This window comes from Thamnophis sirtalis, unplaced genomic scaffold, assembly GCF_051295495.1.
Source record: "Thamnophis sirtalis isolate CommonGarterSnake01/CBP01778 unplaced genomic scaffold, rThaSir2_p1.2 scaffold_4, whole genome shotgun sequence".
Classification (NCBI taxonomy): Eukaryota; Metazoa; Chordata; class Lepidosauria; order Squamata; family Natricidae; genus Thamnophis; species Thamnophis sirtalis.
The window spans coordinates 40201360-40224276 of record NW_028261384.1 but is presented as its reverse complement, the minus strand read 5'-3'; the positions used below and the strand labels follow the sequence as shown (position 1 = coordinate 40224276).

Here is a 22917-nt window from a genome sequence, read left to right as displayed (position 1 = left end):
GCATCACTGTTTGGTTTGGTGGTAGCAGTGCCTCAGATAGAAGGTCCATACAGAGAGTAATAAGCACATCTGAGATTATAGGAAACTTGCTTTTTATTATTCAGGATACCATTACTCAGGATACTGCTCATAAGCACTATGTGCATAGAGCTCAAAGCATTGTTAGAGACCCCACACACCCACTTTACAATCCATTTCTGTTGCTCCTCTTTGGGAGGATCTTTTGAAGTATTTTTAGCAGGACTATCAGATTCTGTAAGAGCTTTGTTCTCTATGCCGTCCGTCTGGTAAACTTGCAAAATTTGTTTTTCTCACCATGTACATGTATCTAAACTAGATTGTGTTGTTTCTCTGAGACATAATATATGTGGGTACATGTATATTGTTTGTTTGTCATGTTTATACAGTCTATATTGGAGATGGTGATCCTTTGAGAGCTGAATGCCATGAAATTTTATTTTTTATTTTTAATAAATTTTATTTTGTTTGTACAAACTTCACATCTTTGCAACACATTATATTTTTTACCTATCTGTTATGTCTGTTTTATCTATACCAATACATCTTTTTTAACTATGACTTGATATATTTGTGCATTTAAATATTTCATACAATTTCATTTTAATGTATACCGATTAGTGTACATTTAATAAAGTTATTCTAAGCCTAAATCTACTGTTACTAGAGATTAAGATCCATTTTCAGCTATCATCTATAAGGCTGGTTTAATAATGATATCCTATTTAAAAAACAAGGCATAAAATGTATGTTGTCCAATCCAAACCATCTAGTAATCTGTCAACCATATTTTTACTGCATTATTTTTAGATAAATCAATTCAACTATACAGGTAGTCATTGACTTACAACAGTTCATTTAGTGACCGAAGTTATAACATCATTGAAAAAAAGAGACTTATGACCTTTTGTCACACAATAATTGCAGCATCTTCATGGTCATGTGATCAAAATAAAGACACTTGGCAACTGACTCATATTTTTGATAGTTGCAATGTCCCGGGATCAGCATCTGCATTTGTAATCTTCGGACAAGCAAAATCAATTGGAAAGTCAGATTAACTTAACCATGTTACTAACAATAACTGCAGTTATTCACAACAACTATCACAAGAAAGGTCCTAAAATGGGACAAAATTCATTTAATTACTGTCTTGCTTAACAATATAATTTTTGACTCAGTTACCACCTATAATGATTATTTGTTTTTCTTTATTATCAACATTTTCAAATCTTGAAATACAGAAAACAAAACCACTTTTCATAAAATGTAAATCTTTAACAATAATAAACACTTCTAAAGAAGTAATTCTCAATGGTTTTCTGCTACGAAACCTGAATTTTTTCCATTACTAATTTTCAAGTATGCAGAATTAAATGGATAGCATTATTTTGCTTCAATGCCTGAAAAGAAGCACATTATCATTTTATATGCAACAAAATTGGCATAGAAAAATAAATATATTGTACTATAGTCACTGAAGAAAGATAGGCAGAATTGGGACAGAAATGCTCATAAATTACAGTGAAACCCAAATACATTATTGATGATGCTGGGTCTTTGTTGACATATAACTTTTGCCTTTCTGATCCCTCACCTTCTCTTGTTTCAACTGTAATGAAAAAAATCAAAAAATTACTTGAAACATAAGCTGTCCTTGTTTTCTGCAAACTATAGAAAACAACTTTCATCTATTCCAGGGGTGTCAAACTTGCAGCCCTCATGGGTCGTGTGCTGGCCACACCTACCCCCAGTTTAGCGAAGGGGGGGGAGTCACTATGCTTCATGTGGTGGTGACGTGGCGCCACAAGTTTGACACCCCTGATCTAGTCCCATTATTGTTACATTTTCTTATCCTAGTACAGCATTAGAAATTTCCTTTGCAAGATGCATCTACATCCAAGCACTCATATGAATTGACACAAACTCACAAACTGAAATGTATGAGTTATGGCATTGTTGGAAATCTCATAAGCTGTGATCTAAGGTGGAGGTAGAGAAACACATGAATTAATTGATATGATTGACTATAATGCATAGAGTTTAAAACTTCTTGTAGTAAGATTTATACAATGTTTAGCCAATAATATAAATATTATTGTACAATTGCATTACTGAATAAATAGGCAGATGTACTGCCTCTAAAACATTAATTGCTTTTGAAAAAAGTCACTGGTCTTCAATATAAATTATACAAACACTTTTCTTTGTTTTTACATGTCACGATAGTCCTGATATTCCCATCTAAATACATTTGATTTTCAAATATCACTACAGTTTCCCAGTGTACTATTTAAAACCGTCCACACATTATTATGTGTGCTAAGTGCCATTTGAACAAATTATTTTTAAACAGAAAGAAATGCTTCTGCTTTAAATAATGTATACTGTGGACTTACCCGTGCCTGATATTGTCTTTCAAAATAAGCCATATCATCTTCTTCAGATCTCCTTAAACTGGAAACTTGCATTGTTGTACTTGTACTTCCTAAAAGACAATAATTTTGTTAGCTTTTAAAATACATTTAAAATGTTTAATAAATTATTTAAAAATGTAAAAATCATTACCATCTGTTAATTGGGAGTAGGCCTGCATGGAACTGGATGGACCTTGGAATGCTTTTAAAAATGGATTATCCATATTGGTTACAGGAGCTTCTAAGAATTGAGCAGAAGGTGCTCCTTAAAAGTAAGCAAACATTAACAATTAAAATTAAAGTACTACTGCTGATGAATAAAGTCTAGGTTAAATATATGTTGGATTAAGACCACAGCATTTCTATTAGATGATTGTGTAGTATAAAAAGAACAAGTTGATAGTGTGCATAAAATAGGATAATCAAGATGAACCAACACTCATCAAAAGGGTTAACTCTATTTTCTGCGGTCACACTAAAATAAAAAATGTAAATCATACTGCATATATCAGCCTAAACATTCAGTCATGGGTTAAATTGTCAACTAGAAAAGCATGAAAACAGCCACTGTTAGCAAGGATAACAGCAAACTGCTGCAGTTCATTTCCTTTTGTTTGTTTGCCCTGTCCTAAATATCAATATAAATTTCCAGCTTAAGATAAAGTCCACACATCAGATGGAGTCCAATTCACAGAACATTTGAACATAAAGTAAAATATATTATTTTATAAATATTCATTTTATTTAAAGTCACCTGGCAGGAAGATAAATGGCAAAAATGTAATAAATAAAAAATAAATTTATAAAATATAATATGTAGTATGATGTAACACATTTCTTAATCTTTAAAGTACCACATTTCTGGTAGCATTTTGGTCTCAAATGAGTAGCACGACTACTCATTTGGGAATAACTATGAAATAGATTTTAATAAGACCAATTATTAAGCTATTATTAAAGTAAAAAACAATCAAATATATTGACAGAAGCAACAATTAAAATGTATCCTAAGATAGCTTTCTTATATTCTGTAAAAGGGATGAAGTATGAGAAGGACAATAGTTTTTTCTGTGTCAGAATTTATTTGAAATGTATTGATAAGTTACAGATAAAGCTCAGTTTAGAACCATTCCAGCAGGAGAAATCCAATGACAGAAACAGAAGATAACTCAGGGTAGTTAGAATAGCTTCCTCATATTGCACAATGAAAAAAGAGGTTATTCGGATGAGGAGACAAAGTTAGATAATAAATCAGAAAGCAAGTCATGATGGTAAAAAGGAATTGCTGCTTATTTCCCAGGCTGGCATATCCTACCAAAATGCTTAATCTTTACTCTCTGCTGTCCTAAACTACTGTTTCCACACAATAAATCACACTCACTGGATTACCCAATTGATGATTTGATAATTTCATCCTCCTTGCCCTTACCTTTCCTCATCCTGAACTCAAATATGAAACTTCATCCAACAAGAAAGTGCTTGCATGGGGGAAACAATCAGCATGAGGGAAAGGAATACCTATTTTTGCTTGTTTTCTCTCTCATGTCTCCTGTGCTCTGAGCCAAAGTCAATTAATTCATGGTTTTATTGTTTTATAACTCAAAAGTTTACTTAAAATACATTTAATTATATTTAATTAAAAAATAAACATACAATAATGGATGATAACATTACCTTCAGGACAGCTAGTTAAAACAGCAATTTAAAAATGTAAATCTGAAAGCTTCTCCATAGTGGTGGAGGTATCATCTAGACTGGGTTGACCTTCATCCACTCATTGCGAGAACTGAGCCTGACAGTTGATGAAAAACCACGCCCCTGTCGCTTGGCAAAGCCCAGTTCTGACTCAGTTCCTCAATGAGCATAGATGTATCATCGCTTCGTTCCCATCTGAAAGGAATTTACTGTCTTTATAAATATTGGATTTGTGAGTTATTCCTATTGAATTGACCTTGGATTGTGAATTGACTTTGGATTGTGCCTGATTGACTGAAGTTCTTTGCAGGGGCAGCGTGCCTTACGGGTCTTAGCCTGTAAGCCTTCTCAGACATAAAGGCTTCGAAAGATGAGGGAGGCTTGAATTGTTTGAGATTAATCCCAGAAACTCCCGTAGCTTGACGATCAGTGCCTGACTCCACCACACTTACCTCTCGCTGCCTGCCTCGCCCAATTATGATCCCTCACCATTCGGAACAATAGCAATAGCAGTAGACTTAGCAGTAGACTTATATACCGCTTCATAGGCCTTTCAGGCCTCTCTAAGCGGTTTACAGAGAGTCAGCATATTGCCCCCAACAATCTGGGTCCTCATTTTACCCACCTCGGAAGGATGGAAGGCTGAGTCAACCCTGAGCCGGTGAGATTTGAACCGCTGACCTTCTGATCTAGCAGTAGCCTGCAGTGCTGCATTTAACCACTGCGCCACCTTGGCTCTTCGCACTGGCAGTGCTCCGTTGTTCCTGTCTTCAGTTGAGCGACGAACCGCAGCAGCTTAATTCAAATATAATGTGAGCGTTTTTTCTCAGCTGCTGCAGAGCGACCCATGCCTTAGAGCGGCAATCAGGGAGTTGATAAGGAGTGGCGTTCTAGCCAAGCCACTGTTTTCTCATAAGGAAAGTTGCAAAAAGGCATGAAGCACCATTTTTCGTAATCGCGCCCTCTCTCCTTTTAAAATGGTGGCCACCATTTCTTCTGTAACACCAAATGTCACAGCGGAGCCCTCTGGAGAGGCTCGTAGCCCCCAATTGGTTGAAGGGCATTTGGGTACTCAATCACCTCCCCGGCCTTCAACATCTACCACCTCAGGGCCAGCTAAAACAAGAAAAATCCAAAAGCCTCAATGAAGGCTAGCAGATCAAAAAAGCCCTCCAAGCCTGCTTCTCGATATGAAAAGGAAAAGGAAAAGGCTTTGGTGTGCATTTATAAGAAAGCTGCTTCTAAGAGAGCCTCATCCACATGCTTCCAAACAAATTGAGCATTCCCAGATGCAATTGGCCTTACAACTCTCTCCTGGGGACAGACAGAGTAGGGAGGTTTCCCTTAACCTTCTTTCCAATTGATGTTTCTGGCATCTGGGGGCCCACACAGGAAATTCTTCCTCCTGTGCCTGCTGGTGATACCATTGCCCCACCCAGCGTGCAGAGGATGGACGCTATTCCATCCACCTCAACTGGAATCCGTCATGACCAGCCAAATTCTCTCTACGTGTCCAATTTTCAAGACGACATTGCCACCGCCATATCACAAGGCATTGCAGCAGGGTTGCAACAGAGGGATGCTTCAAACCAAAAGCAATTACTCCAGAAGCAATCATCTGACCACCCCATGGTACCTCTAGAGCCCACGTTAATAGCAGGCTCTTCGGCTCCAGATGAAGAGGCATTAGACCAATCTTTGGTTGCAGAGGAAGGGGAGATCAAAGAGGCAGAGATGTCTGAGGATAAAGGCAGGGAACCAGACCAAAAAACTTTCTCTGGGCTCTTCCCTCCAACCCTGTTCCAGTCCTTGCTGTACAAGGCCAAGATGGTGGCAAATTTTGGCGCACAGCCAGTGACAACCGCCCCTCGCCCTACTTCTGTGTCTTCCGTCACCCTGTTCTCTGAACAGGCCCCTCCATCTGAGATGATACCAACACCTAAAATATTTGTAGACCTGGTACAATGTCAGTGGTCGGCTCCTACTTCTGGTCCGAATCCATCGGCCTCAGATAAAAAATTCTTCAATGTAGCCAATGATCTGGCCCAATTCTTGTCGGTTCCGACAATCGACGGCCCAATGACTGCCCTCTGCACCTCGGCGAATATGCCGGGAGCTCCAGAAAATGTCCTTAAACCAGAAGATAAAAAGGCAGACCTCGCATTGCAACGTGGTCACCAGGCAGCAGCGTGAGTGCTTCGTACCTCAACCACCGCTTCTTCATCCGTTCCTGTCTCCTCTGGCTTCAGGATCTGCAACAAAGCATTCCCATCGCAGACATACATGCCCATCAAAACATTGCCAAACTGGTGGCAGCTGTCCAGTTTACATGTGACGCTACGCTTACATCTGCCAGATTCGCATCCAGAGCCATAGCGTCTTCTGTGGTGTCCTACCGACTGTTGTGGCTTCGCCAGTGGCAGGCGGATGTGCGCCACAAATGGTGATTCGCTTCTACCCATTCAAGGGCAATTCTCTTTTTGGGAATGCCTTGGATCCGTTTTTCATCGAGAACAAGGAGAAGAGAAAGGTCCTTCCTACGGTGCCCAAGAAAGGGTTCTCTCACTCCGCTCCCAACCACAGACGCCCTTCCTTTTGGGGCCAGGATGGGGGGGCCATCCTTTCAGAACCAGGATTATGGTTCGTCCTTTCGGGGGGGCGGACTATGGCATCTAGGGGTATAGGCAGCAGGAGGGATACTCCTCCAGAGAGAGGGGCCAGTCAGACCGTTACCCCAGAGAGGAAAATCAGCCAAACATCCCTTTCACGGAGGTGGAGGACATTTCTACCGCCGATCCTAACTTGCCGGCCACCAGTTATCCCATCGGAGGTAGATTGGCCTTTTTCGCTGATCAATGGGATAGGACCACCTCCAATGCTTGAGTTAGATCTACTGTTAGAATAGGACTTGCTCTTGAGTTGTTCTCCAACCCTCCTAGGCTCTTCAGGACCTGTCCATTATCAAACAACCCAGCTTGACATCATATCAAGCAAGTGGCGATTCAACATCTCTTGGATATACGGGCCGTACAACTAGTGCCAGAAGATCAACGTGGCCAAGGATTCTATTCCATACTTTTTGCTATCCCCAAGGCCTTGGGGGCTGGAGAGCCATCCTTGATCTTAAGAAATTAAACAAGTTCATTTGTTATAAACTTTTTAATATGCATTCATTGCAAACCATTTAAGGTAGTATTAGACATGGCGATTTCTTAACTTCAATAGATTTGACAGAGGCATACCTCCATATTCCCAACTTGCCCCAGCATAGGCAGTTACTATGGTTTTCCTACCTGGATCATCACTTCTAATACACAGCATTGCCCTTTGGGCTTTCCTCAGCACCCCGAGTATTTACCAAATTGCTTGCGGCTTTGATTGCTGCGCTGCGAGAGGTGCCTATAAGATTACAGGCCTATTTAGATGACATACTCATACAATCTTTGTCCCATAGTGAGGCTCGAAGGGACCTTATGACCACTATACAGATCCTCCAGGACCATGGCTTTTCAATTAACATACCCAAGAATCATCTTCATCCAACCACCAGGTTAGTGCACCTCAATGCTTTAATTGATACCGTTGATTGTAGAGTCTTCTTGTGACTAGAGTGGCAGGAATCTCTCAGGTCCCTAGCAAGTCAAGCTGCCAGGGAATGCAGAGACTCTATGGCCATACTCACGAAATTGCTGGGCACAATGGCATCGGCCATTGGGATAGTTCCTTGGGCACAGTTACATTCCAGGGAATTCCAATGGTTTCTCTTGCCATTTCAGAGAAGACTCTTAAGCTGTTCCCTGGCCAAGGTATGCATCCCAGCAGGTTTCCTGTTCCCTCCTGTGGTGGACGTCCCAGGCCACCACCAGGGACCACCAGTTCAAGGACCAGGACACACTGGCTGTCACCACGGATGTTAGCCTGTTTGGCTGGGGGGCTCATCTCCAGGAACAAATGGCACAGGGGTAATGGGATCAGGTGGACCGGACTCACAGTATAAACTGGCTGGAACTACGAGCGGTCCACCTGGCTCTCCACCATTTCCAGCACACAGTGGCGGGCAAACATGCTCTTGTGCTGACGGACAATATGTCAGCCAAGATGCACATAAACCGTCAGGGAGGGACCAGGTTGCGTTCCATGATGGACGAAGCCATGAAATTGAGTCTTTGGGCCGAGAAACACTTACACCCTCTCACTGCGGAGCATATATCGGGGGTGCAGGCCAACTGGCTCAGCCGAGAGGTTGTGGACCGTGCCGAATGGAGCCTGCACCCATCGATCTTCCGGGACATTGTGGACCAATTCAGCATGCCGGTGATCTATCTTTTCACTACCCCCCACAACACACAGCTCACACGGTTTTACTCTCTGTTCCCAACACTGCTGTCGGAAGGGGTGGATGCACTTCGATGCAACTGACCTCCGGGCCTCCTTTATGCTTTCCCCCTGCTTCCCCTCTTAACCTTGAGTCATCCAGAAGTTCATCGGAGAGAGGGCGGAGGTAGTCCTGGTCACCCCCCACTGGCCATGCAAGCATTAGTTTGTGACCCTGTGGACTCTCTCGGTGGACAGGCCCTCGACTGGATCTCCCTCAGCCAGGGGTCACTGGAACACCCCAACCCTCAGTGGTTCCAGTTGAGCACTTGGCGCTTGAGCGGAGTTTCCTGAAGGAGGATCATTCAGACAATCCAAGCTGCTCAGTGCCTGTCCACCAAGCATATCTATGATTCCACCTGGCGGTCATTCTGTTCCTGGTGTTCTGGTAAGGCTTTATATCCCACTAGGGCCACTATCCCTCATGTTCTGGAATTTCTACTGGATGTTTTGGACAAGGATTTGGCCACAAATACCATCCGAAGGCAATTGATGGCTATTTCCTCCATATTGACTTGTGGGGGTTCCGCTCCACTATCTCAACAGCCCACGGTGCGTCATTTCCTTAACGGAGCTTCCAACCAGCAATGCAGAGATATCCCTCCTGGGTTTTGCCCAGGGTTCTTGATGCCCTTATGGCGGCTCCCTTCAAGCCTCTACAGGAGGTCTCCCTTAGTTTCTAACTTTGAAAGTATCCTTTCTGGTGGCCATCACTTCCATCAGACGGATTTCGGAACTGCAAGCACTTTCGGTGAAAGACGATTTGTGCATTTTCCATCGACCGCGTGGTGTTGCGGTTGGATCCCTCCTTCATATGTAAGATGTACTCCTGTTTCCACAGAGCACAGGAGCTTGTGCTACCAAATTTTTGTCCCCATCCTATTCACCCTTTGGAACCCAAGTGGCACACCTTGGACATGAGGAGGGCTCTAAAGATTTATTTGAAAAGGACTCGACCTTTTTGGACATCAGAGACACTTTTTGTCTTCTTCCAGCCTGCTTCCCTGGGTAGGAAGGTTTCATCAGCTATCATAGGCAGATGGCTGCAGGCCTGTATTGCTGCAGCCTATCAGTCCAATCTACTCCAGTTCCAAGTAGATTGACCGCACACACTACAAGGAGTGTGGCCACTTCGGCTGCCTGGGCAGCCCAAGCATCCTTAGCAGAGATTTGTAGGGCAGTGACGTGGCTAGCCCATCCCCTTCATCAAAAATTACAAGTTAGACACCTTTGCATCTGCAGATGCAGCCTTTGGCTGCAGGGTGCTCCAGTCAGTCCATAGGATAGAATCTCAGCTGGACCAGTCATAATCCCACCAGGGGACAGATCCAGCTTTGGTACGTCCCAGTCTGGATGCTATGTCCACCACTATGGAGAAAGGGGGTTGGTCCTTACCTGAGACACCTATTCTCATAGGGTGGAGGTAGCATCCAGCCCCTCCCAAGGCAAGACTGGTCGCCTCTTTTTGATTCCTCTTTTTCCTTGTTTTTTCTCTTTGCATTTTTTTTGTGGATTTATTTGAATGACATTAGATATATACAGTGGTGGGATTCACTTACCTTATCTACCGGTTCGCAAATCTGACTGCATGCACCACATTTGCACATGCACACCTTCTTCTGCATCTGTGCAGTGCTTGTGCATTATGTTGGGATGGGGGCAGAGCCTCCCAGAGCCACCGCTACGGGTTCACCCAAACCAGAAACAACCGGGTCTTTTTTAAGAAGGCCTGTTGCCAACAGTAAATGACCCTCCTTAATGTACAGAAGATAAACAAATCAGCCTAATCAACAATCAAGTTGAAAGACTATTTGCATTAAACACAGGCTGTAAAGGGTTTGAAAGTCAAGTAATTCTATGTTGAAATTAAGCCTAGACAAGTATTAAAAGCCAGAATGGTGATTCAAAATCAGGGTTCATGACTTTATAAAGCTGAAGGAGGCAACAACCTAAATCAACTTCATATTGGAATGCAGAATTCTAACTTCAAATTAACCAGAAAGAATTTTAAAACTACTAGGTTTCAGGTGATCTTCAAGGTAATTCTGTATAAATCAAAATATGGCAATACTCATTTATTTAAAAAATGTTCAAGCATATTTGTACTAAAATATAAGTCTTGATAGTACTAAAATAAATTTCATAAGATATAATTACTTGAAACAGCACTGATTTTGTTAGATCACATGTGACACTCTGCCTACTCCCCACCTCCCGCAGCTTGGCACTGCCTGGCTGGAGAGGGGGGTTGTGTGAGCGCCTGTTCCCCCCCTGCTCCCAGCATAACTTCTTCTCCAGCTTCCAAATTCCCAAACTCGGCTGCCGAGTCTTCCCACAGCAGCCGCTCTAGGAGTATGCTCTATGGTTGTGGACTGGCTGCTGGAAGACTCTCTGTCAGGAAGATTCTCTGTCCGGCAGCTGGCTCTGCCTGGCCGGAGGGGGGTTGCCTAGGGGGCTTATTTTCAGGGATTCGCTTATATTTTTGCCCATGCAAAAAATGTGGCAAGGCGTTAGTTTCAGGACAGGTCGTATTTTCGGGGAAACCGGTAGTATGGCCAATGCTTGTCTTCCCCCAAATTTCCTAGGATAATTGGCTGAGAAACCCAAAGGCAATCGGGCATATATTTTTAAAAAATTATTTTCATCCTTACCTATTCCACTATCATCAAGTCTCATGTAGCCTTCTGCTAAGGAACTAAAACCTGTTAGTCCCCCCATTGCAGCATAAGGGACATCGTGCCCAACTGGCTTTCCTTGGGCTAAACGTTCCTCTTTTGTTTCCACTACAGTTTCATGAGAATATGCTGGCTGGCCACATCCACAAGTAAAGCAACTGTGAAACCCTGAACATTTGGAACCTAATGCAAAACATATTTTGAAAAAGTCATTATTTGTTTGAAAGGTTTACATTCAATGTCAATTTTGCTTGCCGTAGCCTTGGTGATATAAAAATTGCTACGACTGAAACGTTTTAATATTCATATATACATTATTTAAATAGGACAGACATGTAAGAGTAATAACTACAAGATAATTATTTCTATATCTGGAATCATAAACACTACTATTCTTTGCTTAGATAATAATTTGCAGGTAAGTTCTAATTTTGCAAGGAGTTGTCTGAGAGTAGGAGCAGTCTTTATTGTATGTATGCTTGAAAAAGACTACATTGACGATCTCCTATTTGGAAGCAGCACATATTTGAATATTGTGTATCATTATGCAAATTAACCAGATTTAAAGTATTTATTTATTTAGCCTATTTGCTTGCCACTTCAATCAAAATTTGCACTCAACAGCTCACATAAAAATGCAATATAAAAGAAATCCAATTTTGATTAAAAATAAAACAACAAAATAGAGAATACAACACAACACAAATTTGTGACAACACAAATCAGAGATTTTCCAGAAAACTTAATCTTTAGAAGGTTATAGAAATCAACAAAGAAAGTCAGCCAAATCTTCTCAGGGAGACTATTCTACAATATTGGAGCTGCAACAGAAAAGCAGCACCTCCTTACCTCAACTTCCTGAACCTTCCAAAATTATAGCATTTGCAACATTATCCTGACTACAACTAATCAGGCAGGCCAAAGCTGGATAAAGAAATATTTATGGTGAACCTTGAATTAAGTTTCCTGATTGCAGAATTTGAAATGTATTAGTTACTTCCAAACCAATAGATATATATTGTTATGATACTGAGATAGTATTTAAAGAAAGGTATCTGTAGATGGTAATTACTTTTAAATATAAATTATTCATTTAATCAAAGTATACTTACACACTTTGCATAGAAATCCAGTTGCTGGACTATGCTGATCTGCAAAGTGCTTACATCTACAGCGGATGGGCTGAGTACCATTAAGAGGAACAAAGTTATAAGATTTGCATGTGCACCGGCTCACTCTACAAGGTACAGAAATAGGACGTTCTTTTGGAATCACTTCAAAATCTGTTTTATGTTGTTTATATCTAGAAAAAAATTTAAAAATCCAGATGCACTGTTTAGTTACTATTCATTAGAATATTTAAGAATCCTCTTATTCAAAGACATTCAATAACTTTATAAAAGAGGTGAGGTCAATATAATTTGGCAGAATCTTCAAAATCTCAACTTTAATCCCAGATTTGGAGAAAATATACATCAATCTTTTAATTCAATGGTCCCCAATCTTTCCGGCTTTGCAGACCAATAGGGGAAGAGGGGACGGTTCCACACAGGCGCCGGCTGCTTGTGCAACTGGAACTACGTACTCTTGCTCTCACCCGCTGCTTTCAGGCCATGGGCCACAGCCTGGGGATTGGGACCACTGTTTTAATTGATCCCTAGGATTGCTCAATTTTCTATTTGTGTTGGGCCGATAATTGCCCGAAATATTAAGACTTACAAATTATGAATCTTTGAATGAATCCTTCCCAGCAGCATTACTTGGAATGAACTTTGTTTTGAACACAATCCAAAATGGAAAGTCAAATTTTCCCAATACCACAACTCTACATTAATTTTACTTATTAGTAAGTTACATAGAAAAAAAGACTAACATCATGAGATTTGCCATGTTGAACAACTCAAAAGTGTGTGAGCATATATACCGTATGTGTACACATATACACATAACAGTACATATTATGCTCAATATATTTAATTATATATCAGAAGTGAAGAATGAACAGATCTACACATTTCCAGGACAAAATGTTTCTAACTTAATAAAAGAATACGAGCTGTTAAAGCTTTACTTTCTCTTGGCTTATATTTACGAATCGAACCAATAGCAAAGAAACAATATTCTGTGCTCAAAAGAGTTTTTATTGAGTCTGATAGTATAGACCAGCAGAGTACAACTATTGGGTCATTACCATTCAGAGAAAGATAAAACAAAGCACAATAATAATTCTGTTTTACTTCTCACACAATGAAAACCATATTGGAAACAAAGAAAAGGATAGAAATGGGCATTATAAATGTACTAACCCGAGAAAAAGATAGTTCAAAAGTGTACCAGTCATAAAATAACTAAAATAGGTTTACTATGTTAACCTAAAATAAGATACCCATGGAGTCTACACACCATGCAACTTCCTTCTTAAGAGGTTTTAGGAAGGACGCCTTATTAAAAGCAATAATACTAATAAGATGAGGCAACAAAAGCAAAACCATTCTTCTGTTTTAAAGATAAAAATATTTTTATCATATTGATAAAAATTAATACTTGAGAGAGTATTAGTCTTCCTTTTGAACAAATACAATACATACGACTGTTAAAAACATGTATTCTCTAATTATTTTTTAAATCTAAAATAAATTTTAGTGCATCAGCCATTCGTACAAATATAGACTGCCTTACCTGTGAGAACAAAAGCAGGGTGTTTCTGGACCCACAAGTTTACAGTCAATGCCAGTTGGTGATCTCCAGCTCACATATAATCTATTTTGCAGCCGAATTGGTAATACTCGTTTCTTATATTGTTCATATTCATCTGGGGTAAATAGTTTCCCACCATCATCTTCTCCTACAATTCTGCAAAAGTGTTGATTTCTGTAATACTTTACATTACATATGTAATTAAATATATTTAATATAAACATATTGTAACCAACAACCTTTTTAATAATATGCACATAGAACATAGGGAGAACTTGTCATATCATGAATGAATGAGACAGAAAATATGAATATCTGGGAATTTTAAATTTGAAAAGAAGTAAGGTATAGGTATGCAGGTCTTGGTGCATTCGGGTCTTTTCCCGTGTAAGATTGACAGAATCTTGGCGACGTTTCGATGAGGTCACACTCGTCATCTTCAGGCTGGTGCCGTTTTCGCTTTGTGCTTGTGCGAGCAAAGCGTGATTGAAGCTGCCATTTTTCTATATAGGTGAGGGTGGTGGAATGTTGGCTCTGTTACTTTAAACGGATTGATTGGCTGTGTAGTCACATCTTTATTGGTTGATGGAATTGATATCTGGTGAGGATGATTGGTGATGGTGTCTAGGTAGGGCTGAAGTTGTTTGGCAAGAAATTTGGCATATGATGAACACATCTGATTACCAAGCCAAACTATCCAACCTACTCCAAGACCCCGCTTACAAAACTCTAAACACACACCCCCACTGCCTACCTGGAAAAAAAACCACCAAATCCAAAATAAAAGCCTCTCCCATCAGTGAAGAGATCCAGCAAAGAATCATCCCTAGAGAAAAATCATCCAGATGCCCCAAGCTCTATGACCTCCCCAAGATACACAAAGAAGGAACATCACTCAGACCCATAGTCAGCTCCATAGGCTCACCTCTACAGAATCTTGCCAAATTTCTTGCCAAACAACTTCAGCCCTACACAGAATCCATCACTTCACATGTACAAAACTCAATCAGAAGCATTTGTGGGTGATCTCAAGTCCTCTCATGGTCTGGAGTGGAAGAGTCAATCTACACAACTTTTCACTTGCTATGATCATCAGTTCCATATATTCAATCATATTATTTTCTCACTTCCTAACCATACAATAAAAGCTAAGAAACTGAAATTACTGGAATAGTTGTCTGGCCAATAGGGAAGAAAATGGTATGCAACAACAGTGAGTGATCCCTCGACAAAGAATAGGCAGGCGCGCGCTGGCCAGTTGAATTCAGCCTTTTTAAAAGCCATTTTTCGCCCTCCCCAGGCTCCAGAGGCTTTATAGGAGCCTGAGGAGGACGAAAAGAGCCTCCCCCGCCCGCCCCTTATTAGGCAATGTGTACAATTTGGACAATAATGCAGAATAAACTGCAGATTAATTATCTGCAATTAGTCCTTTTCAAAATGAAACTACTTTTAGATGTTTTGTAAAAATGACAATACTTTTCTTTTTTAGTCATCAGGATAAGACACCAAATATGTGGTGGATTAAATTATTAATCCAGAGTCCTATTGAACTCTGCAAACAGACAAAACTGTATACCATATTTTTCAGAGTATAAGACGATCTGAAATATAAGACACACTTAGCTTTTGAGGAGGAAAACAAGGGGGGGGGGGAAATCTGCCTGCCTCCCAGCAATTTTCCTCCTTGCAGCAAACAGCAAACAGTACAGAAGATATACACTGTTTGTGGTGTTACATTTCAGACTATACTTGTACAGATGCAGTTAAAATTGATGTTTCTTTCTGAAAGTATACATTATTCTCTGCTATTTAAGAGAAAATACAATAGCACTGGGCTTCTTCAGATCAAGCATTTATTTTAAAAGCTTCTTCATTTTGTTAAATTGTCTAGAACAATAATAAAGCAGTCTTTAAAAAATAACTAATAATTTGAATATTCTATAGTCATTTATAGTTATTGACTTACCTCCTTGCAGCAAGCTGCAAGTTTCACTTTCAATTTCAGCTCTGCAGATAATCAGCTGTTTCAGGATGCAGGGATTACCATAGTCTTATTGCCTCTGCAAGCCCCATTTTCTCCATTTGCTGCAAGAGGTAAATTGCTGGGAGGCAGAGGCCAAAGGGTGGGGACTGGTGGGAGGGCAGGGCTACATTCAGTGTATAAGACACACCAAAATGTTCACCCTCTTTTAGGGGGGGAAAGGTGCATTTTATACTCCGAAAAATATGGTAATTATTCCAGCTAAATAAGAAGCAAATATTTTGAGTGGGATATCAATCTTCTTATTGTTCTTCGTATGGAGTGCTTGCTAATTATGATGAGTGGTATGTGATGATGAAAAAATATTATATCTATCTACCTCTATCAATCTATCTATATAGACAGATATCTATATAACTCTAGCTCTATATCTATCTGGATGGATGGATGGATGGATGGATGGATGGATGGATGGATGGATGGATGGATGGATGGATGATGTTTGCAGCAACCACAAGGAAATTGCCAAATTGCTTCGGGTAGCATCATCAAAATGGTGAAAAGCTGGTTATAACGCACCACAAAGAAATCAATACTGGATAACAACCTCAGCTGGATATCAATTGTAGTAATGGATAGATGACACAACTCAATTCAAAAGCATTAACGAGGAAAAAAACAGTGTGTTAAAGTATATGGAAAGCTGTTGATCATCCTGCAATAAACTGTGACTAGTTAAATTTGGACTAGAACCACTTCATTCCTTTTCTGCTCCCAATTCACCCACTCACCCCAGTACACCTTAAAGCCTGAAAGGGAGTGTTTTGTGGGGATCACTCTACACTCTTGACTCTTACTCTTAAGACTACTCAATTTAGATGAAGCAGTTTGACTAGGATAGGTAACAGTTCTTTGGGGCCTGATTCAAAGAGAAAATGAGTCCTAGAAATGTTCTAATTAAGCACCATATGATCTATATGTTAGATTTTGATATAATCAGTTATTTGGTAGCTCCAGCGTTTGTGCAAACCCAATTCATAACAGCTTGTATACAATACATAGACAAAATTTTGAAGGAGCCGAGGTGGCGCAGTGGTTAGGGTGCAGTACTGCAGGCCACTTCAGCTGACTGTTATCTGCAGTTCAGCGGTTCAAATCTCACCAGCTCAAGGTTGACTCAGCCTTCCATCCTTCCGAGGTAGGTGAAATGAGGACCCAGACTGTGGGGGCAATTTGCTGACTCAATTTGCTAAAAAAAAAATTGTAAACCGCTTAGAGAGGGCTGAAAACTCTATGAAGCGGTATACAAGTCAAATAAATAAATAAATAAATAAATAAATAAATAAATAAATAAATAAATAAATAAATAAATAAATAAATAAATAATAAATAATAAATAAATAATAAATAATAAATAATAAATAAATAAATAATAAATAAATAAATAAATAAATAAATAAAATTAATGGATTCAGTGAGCCACAGTTTAGAGCAGTGGTAGTCAATCTGGTCCCTACCGCCCACTAGTGGGCGTTCCAGCTTTCATTGCTATTGCTATTGCTGTAACTCTGCTTTATAAAGTAAAGTTACATCCCTACTTTAAAAAGCACCGTTACTGTGGAACCAGTGGGCAGTTAGAAAATGTTACTACAAACAGAGATACAAAAGTGGGCGGTAGGTATAAAAAGGTTCACTACCCCTGGTTTAGAGGTTATTGTGTTGCAAAAACACAGCCAAAATGCTGAAGCTAAAAGTGGAATGGAAATTCCCTATTGGAAAATGAGGCTTAAGTCCAGATCTTTATCTTGGCTGCTAAAGAACAGCATCTTCAGAAAGTGAAGAAATTCTTTCTTACACATACCCAGAAGACATTTATTAATTTATATGCCCCAACACCTCTAACTCTTAGGAAGCTGTCCCATAGTTTGCTGAATCAACTAGGTTGAGTGGAATAAATCCGTCAATTCCATTTTATCCAATCCCTAAAATGTGTTCCTGATTCAGGTGAGCAACTCAAAGTTTATCGTAGAGTTTACAGTATAGCTATAAGGCTATACAGAAATCCAAACCGCCACTAGACTACAGCGCGGGTCTTCAAACATAATCTGAATAAAAGCGGGCCTTTGAGACATGGTGTTACCCTCAGCAAGGACTTCCTCTTCGTACAGGCGCCTTAGCAACGACTTTCCCATCCAACGACTTTTGGGTGGTTAAGAAGCGCCCGTTCAATCGACTTCCTTACCTCTTATATTCCAAGTAGTCGTCTATGGCCGCAGCAGCCCCGGGCTGAAATGTCAGCCGCTCCATTACTTTGGGAACAGTCTACGGGTTATCCGCAGCAGAGATGTCCTTTCGCAGATTCCGCGAAGCCTTTCCAAGAGACACGCGGCACGAAACGATGGCTCCGTGGGGAGGGGGCTCCCTGTCAGGAGGAGCGGTTGGGCCGCGGTGTCGTTCGGGAGGACTCGCCGCTGCTTGGGAGGCAACGGTTTCACAACACTTTCAGCGCCCGCCTTGGTTTTGAATATATTTTGTTGAAACTTCCGCTCTTCCGTTGCTATGTGAACCCTTCCAGCGACAAAATTACAGTTTTAACGATTTTGCGATAAGGGCAACTAATAAAGAAATACTAGCTAGGCCGCCCTCCCTCCCGAAATTGAATGTGCACAGTTGCCAGAGTTACCTTTGCCTGTCTAGACAGGGTTAGTTAATGCTTCAGTGCGTCATATGAATTACACGCCGGAATGGCTATTCACTGCCTCTATTTTTTTTAATAAACCTAGCCAGTTTGACGAAGGCAGCGTTTCATAACTTGGCAGCTTGAAGGTGCATGGACTTCAACTCTCAGAATTCCCCAGGAAGCAGGCTCTCTGGAGAATTCTGGCCTTGAGGTCCACATGTCTTCAAGTTGCCATGGCTAAGAAACAATATAAAATGCTGCCATACAAATCAGGATATTGAGTTCTAAGTTCTGCCATAGCCACGAAAGCTGCCTGGATAATTTTAGACCGGTATATTCCCTGCCTTTAGTTTTATTTATACCAGTATTTATATATAAAACTATGTCTCTACATGTATATTGAGTTTTATTTATACATGTATATTTACTTATATACATTACCTTTTGCAACTTCTGACAAGAAAAGTCAATGAGGAAGCCAGATTCACTTAACAATCATGTTACTAAACTTAAAAATTGCAGTGATTCATTTAGCAACTGTGGCTAGAAAAGTCACAGTAAAATGGAGAAAACTCACTTGAGTCTCGGGGGTATCGGCAACCGTGGCTTCAGAGCCGCATGTCGCTCTTTGACCCCGCTCCTTGCCAACCTGGTCACGCGACCTGGTCTCCGCCCTGAGCCACTGGCCCAACCCGACCGTGGCTAATGCCAACCTCGCTAACACGAGCGCTGGTTGAGTGGGAATGGGATCCGGGAGGAGGACAGAAAGGGGACAGGCTCGCAGCTAAGGAGCGAGCACGAGCCGCAGTGACGGTTTTCCCGAAGACAACCCTCCTCCTCCTCACGCGATCCCCTGGTAGGCTGTTGCAGGGCTGGGAGGGCACGCGCCAAAGTGCAACGAAGGTGCACGGAGCGGGCAGGTTGACCAGCTGACGGGCCAGCGTCTTTGGCGAGGGCTCTCCTGCTTTCATCAAGACTGATCACCGGGGTGGGCGTGCAAGGTTTGGCGGGGCCAGAACCATTTTCCCAGTGCCCTCAGCTTCTTTACTCTACCAGCTGAGTGGCGCCGCTGGCAGCATTGATTGAAAAACCTCCTCTGGGCGGCAAAACTCCTCCATGCGAGATTTAAAGCTGCCCAGAAGAGACTTTTGAGTGCAGCTGGAGGCACCGCTCCGCTCGCTTGCAGAGGGTATCCTCGCGCGCGCGCGCGCGCCCGTGTGTGTGTGTGTGTGTGTGTGTGTGAGAGAGAGAGAGAGAGAGAGAGAGAGAGAGAGAGAGAGAGAGAGAGAGAGAACGAAGAGAGAAATGAAAAAATGGAGAATGAGAGAGGAAAAAGAGAAACAAATGAGAGAGAATGGGGAGAGAGAAATGAGAGTGAGTTCGAGGTAAAGAATGAGAGAGGGAAAAGAGGGAGGGAATGAAAGAGAGCGAGAGAAAGGAAGGAAAGAAAGAAAAACAATGAGAGAAAAGGGGAGAAAAAGAGAAAGGAGTGAAAAATGAGAAAATGATGGAGGGAGAGAATGAAAAAAGGAAACAAATGAGAGGGAGAGGGAAGGAGATAGTTTCCCACAGAAAGCACTTGGATCTACAAAACCTGGGTAGGTGTAGGGTGGTGGTCATGTGACTGGGTGGGAGTGACATTGAATTAGACATGTCCACCCAGGTTTTGTGGCTCCAGGTGTTTTCTTTTCTTTGGGAAACAGGTCCAAATGGCTCTTTGAGTGTTTTAGCTTAACAATGGAAATTTTGGTCACAATTGTGGTCATAAATTGGGGGTCACCTATAACACAAATTGTAGTGAAATATACTTAGAACTAAGTAAGCATAGGATCTCCCTTCATTCTATTGTTAATTTTTTTTCTTTAAGTCAGTGTTGACTGCTTGGCTGCATCCCTGCAAGGCTGAAAGAAAGGAATTAGCACAAGACTTCCCAGCTGTCTAGGACTAGAACTCAGAGATTCCTGCTTTTTACTTGATGCCTTAATCCTAAACCAAACTTGCTTCCTGTTTTATTTATGAGATAAATATTAAAGCAATACTAACAACTGGATATGTTACTTTACAGTATTACCATAAAAAACTAATAAAAACTTTTGAAAAAGTAAGTGAAAAGATCAATAGGGACTCGTACCAGTCATATATTTTATTTAATCTTTCCAGATATTACAGTCATGTGAAAAGGAAGTCATCTGAAGCTGTATATCTAGAACCACAAATCTTGTTCTTTTTCTAAATATTTTTTAAACCACATAGCATATTCTAAGAAAAAATAGCAGAACAATCCTTTTACAAATCATTCTATATAGGTGCAAAACCCAAACTGGCACTTCATTTTATAATTTATGATGCAGAATGTAGACTATAGAGCACCTTCACCACAATTCTCCACTATAAGGCTAACATGGATATAAGGCAATGCTGACCTCTCTGTTCCCATTTCAAGTTCATTTGAAAAGGCCCTGGTTGCAAACCCAGTTATTACTGCTTCACAGGAATTGTGTGCATAACAGACTGTACTGCTTTATCATAGATTTTCAATAAACATCAAAATGCCTCGCTTCCCATAACCAAAGTTCGACCCATTCCTCTTGTTTTTATTTCAGGAGTAACTTAAGATGCAGTATGCCCCATGAATCATTGGCTGCAAAATATATTGAATAGGAAAGCAATGAATAAGACGCTAATAGTGTTTTACATCCAATTAATGTGACTTCATCACAGGTTATATCTTCAGTTACTAAATACATGTATTAAATGTTTCTGGAATAGCTATATACATTACTATTTTTTAATCAACTGCCTTAGTTCTGTAGCAAGATTACACTTTGGCACATTGCTACTTTAGATTTTATCAAGTGTAACTATTTTTAAAACATTCTTTCTCAAGCTATTTCACAGTGCAAAAAGAAGACACTCTTTGGACCACCATCTTTGAGATGGAACAAATTTCAATTGGAACAAAAAACTGCCTACTAATTTTAAAATATTTAACCTATCTATACTGAACACAGCTCACTTTAAAGGTATTCCTTCTTCACTATGGATTGTAAACCAGTTCATAAGACTATAGAATATTCAAATTATTAGTTATTTTTTAAAGACTGCTTTATTATTGTTCTAGACAATTTAACAAAATGAAGAAGCTTTTAAAATAAATGCTTGATCTGAAGAAGCCCAGTGCTATTGTATTTTCTCTTAAATAGCAGAGAATAATGTATACTTTCAGAAAGAAACATCAATTTTAAATTTAAATTTCTTTAGATATTAAATCTATACCTTCTGTAACTATCATAGAATTTTCTACTTGATTTGTATAATACCTACACTTTTCTACTCAACATCTTTAATTAGCGTGAGTTAAGTTTCCTTTCAAAATGAGGCATCTCCATCTCCAGCAAAAGATCATTCCAAATGCTCAGACCTCTGACTTCAAAGTTCCCATCCTGGGCCCTGAGCTGTCTTAACCAAGTCTGGACTGCACTACTCAGAGGCTCTGGCTCCTGGTAAAGGCAACTGACACGGTTCTGCATCTCCTCCCAAGATACTTCATTTTCTATTAGACCACTAGTTTGCCATTTCCCATGCAGAGGATCATAACTGAGGCAGTTTCCCCAGGCTGAGAGGAAACTCAAATAGGAAGCAAGTAATTCAGAGTAATGGGCACAAAGTGAAGCCAAACATCGGGGAGACAAAAAGCGGCAGAAGGACGAGAGACGAGCTGGGTCTCCGAACAGCAACCAAGGGAGGAGCAACACCTTGGCCTCCATTTCCCAACCAGGCTCCATCAATGCTGCAGCCACAACTCTGTATAGCATGGAACCACAGGGCAAACAGTCTAACAAGGCCGAGGAAGATCGACCTTGGTTCCCATCACCATCTCTGTCACCTTGTAGCTGTGAAAGCAGCATCTGAGCCTGTACTCTCACTGGCAGCCCTTCCCATTGTTCAATAGCAGCTGTTCCTTTTATAGGAGAGTCCAAGAGACCAAGAATTTGAGAGGCAGCTCTACGCCTTGCCAGTAGATTGATGAAGGACTCTGCTCCATCAGTTGCTGGGATCAAGAAGCTGCAGAAAAGGCTATGGCGGGTGGTAGAAGATAATGCCGGATTTTCCAGCAATGCCAAACCCAGAAGCTCTGGGCAGCGTTTCAAGTGACTTAACCTGACTAAACCTTTTTTTTTCAGCTGTTGTTTCAAAGCTTCCCGGAGGGTTGGTTGAGCCCGAAGACGGCTGTGAAGTTGTCGAAAGAAGTGCCCCCAATTTAGAGCTCGTGTTAGAGTTGCGGGATCCCAACTTTGTACCATTCGTGAGCGGGAAGCTGCCAAAAGGCTAGGCAGCTGCTCAGTTTGTAAGAGCAGGTTCTCCATAAGGCAGAGAGCA

The 22917-nt window shown here is 40.8% G+C and overlaps 2 protein-coding genes across 2 annotated transcripts; both read right to left on the bottom strand.

Moving 5' to 3' along the window:
• Positions 1-75: 75 nt before the first annotated feature.
• FAM221A (family with sequence similarity 221 member A) lies at positions 76-19718 on the bottom strand. Its single transcript, XM_014073220.2, has 8 exons — positions 19115-19718; positions 18100-18425; positions 13859-14032; positions 12292-12482; positions 11156-11362; positions 2587-2700; positions 2418-2506; positions 76-1630 (listed from the first exon to the last, which is right to left on the bottom strand). Exons 2-8 carry the CDS (start codon positions 18162-18164, stop codon positions 1559-1561), a joined length of 912 nt encoding a protein of 303 aa, XP_013928695.2. The 5' UTR covers positions 18165-18425; positions 19115-19718; the 3' UTR covers positions 76-1558.
• A 947-nt stretch (positions 19719-20665) lies between these two features.
• FANCF (FA complementation group F) lies at positions 20666-22904 on the bottom strand. The gene has a single exon (XM_014073219.2). The coding sequence runs from the start codon at positions 22902-22904 to the stop codon at positions 21885-21887; it is 1020 nt and encodes a 339-aa protein (XP_013928694.2). The 3' UTR covers positions 20666-21884.
• Positions 22905-22917: the final 13 nt, after the last annotated feature.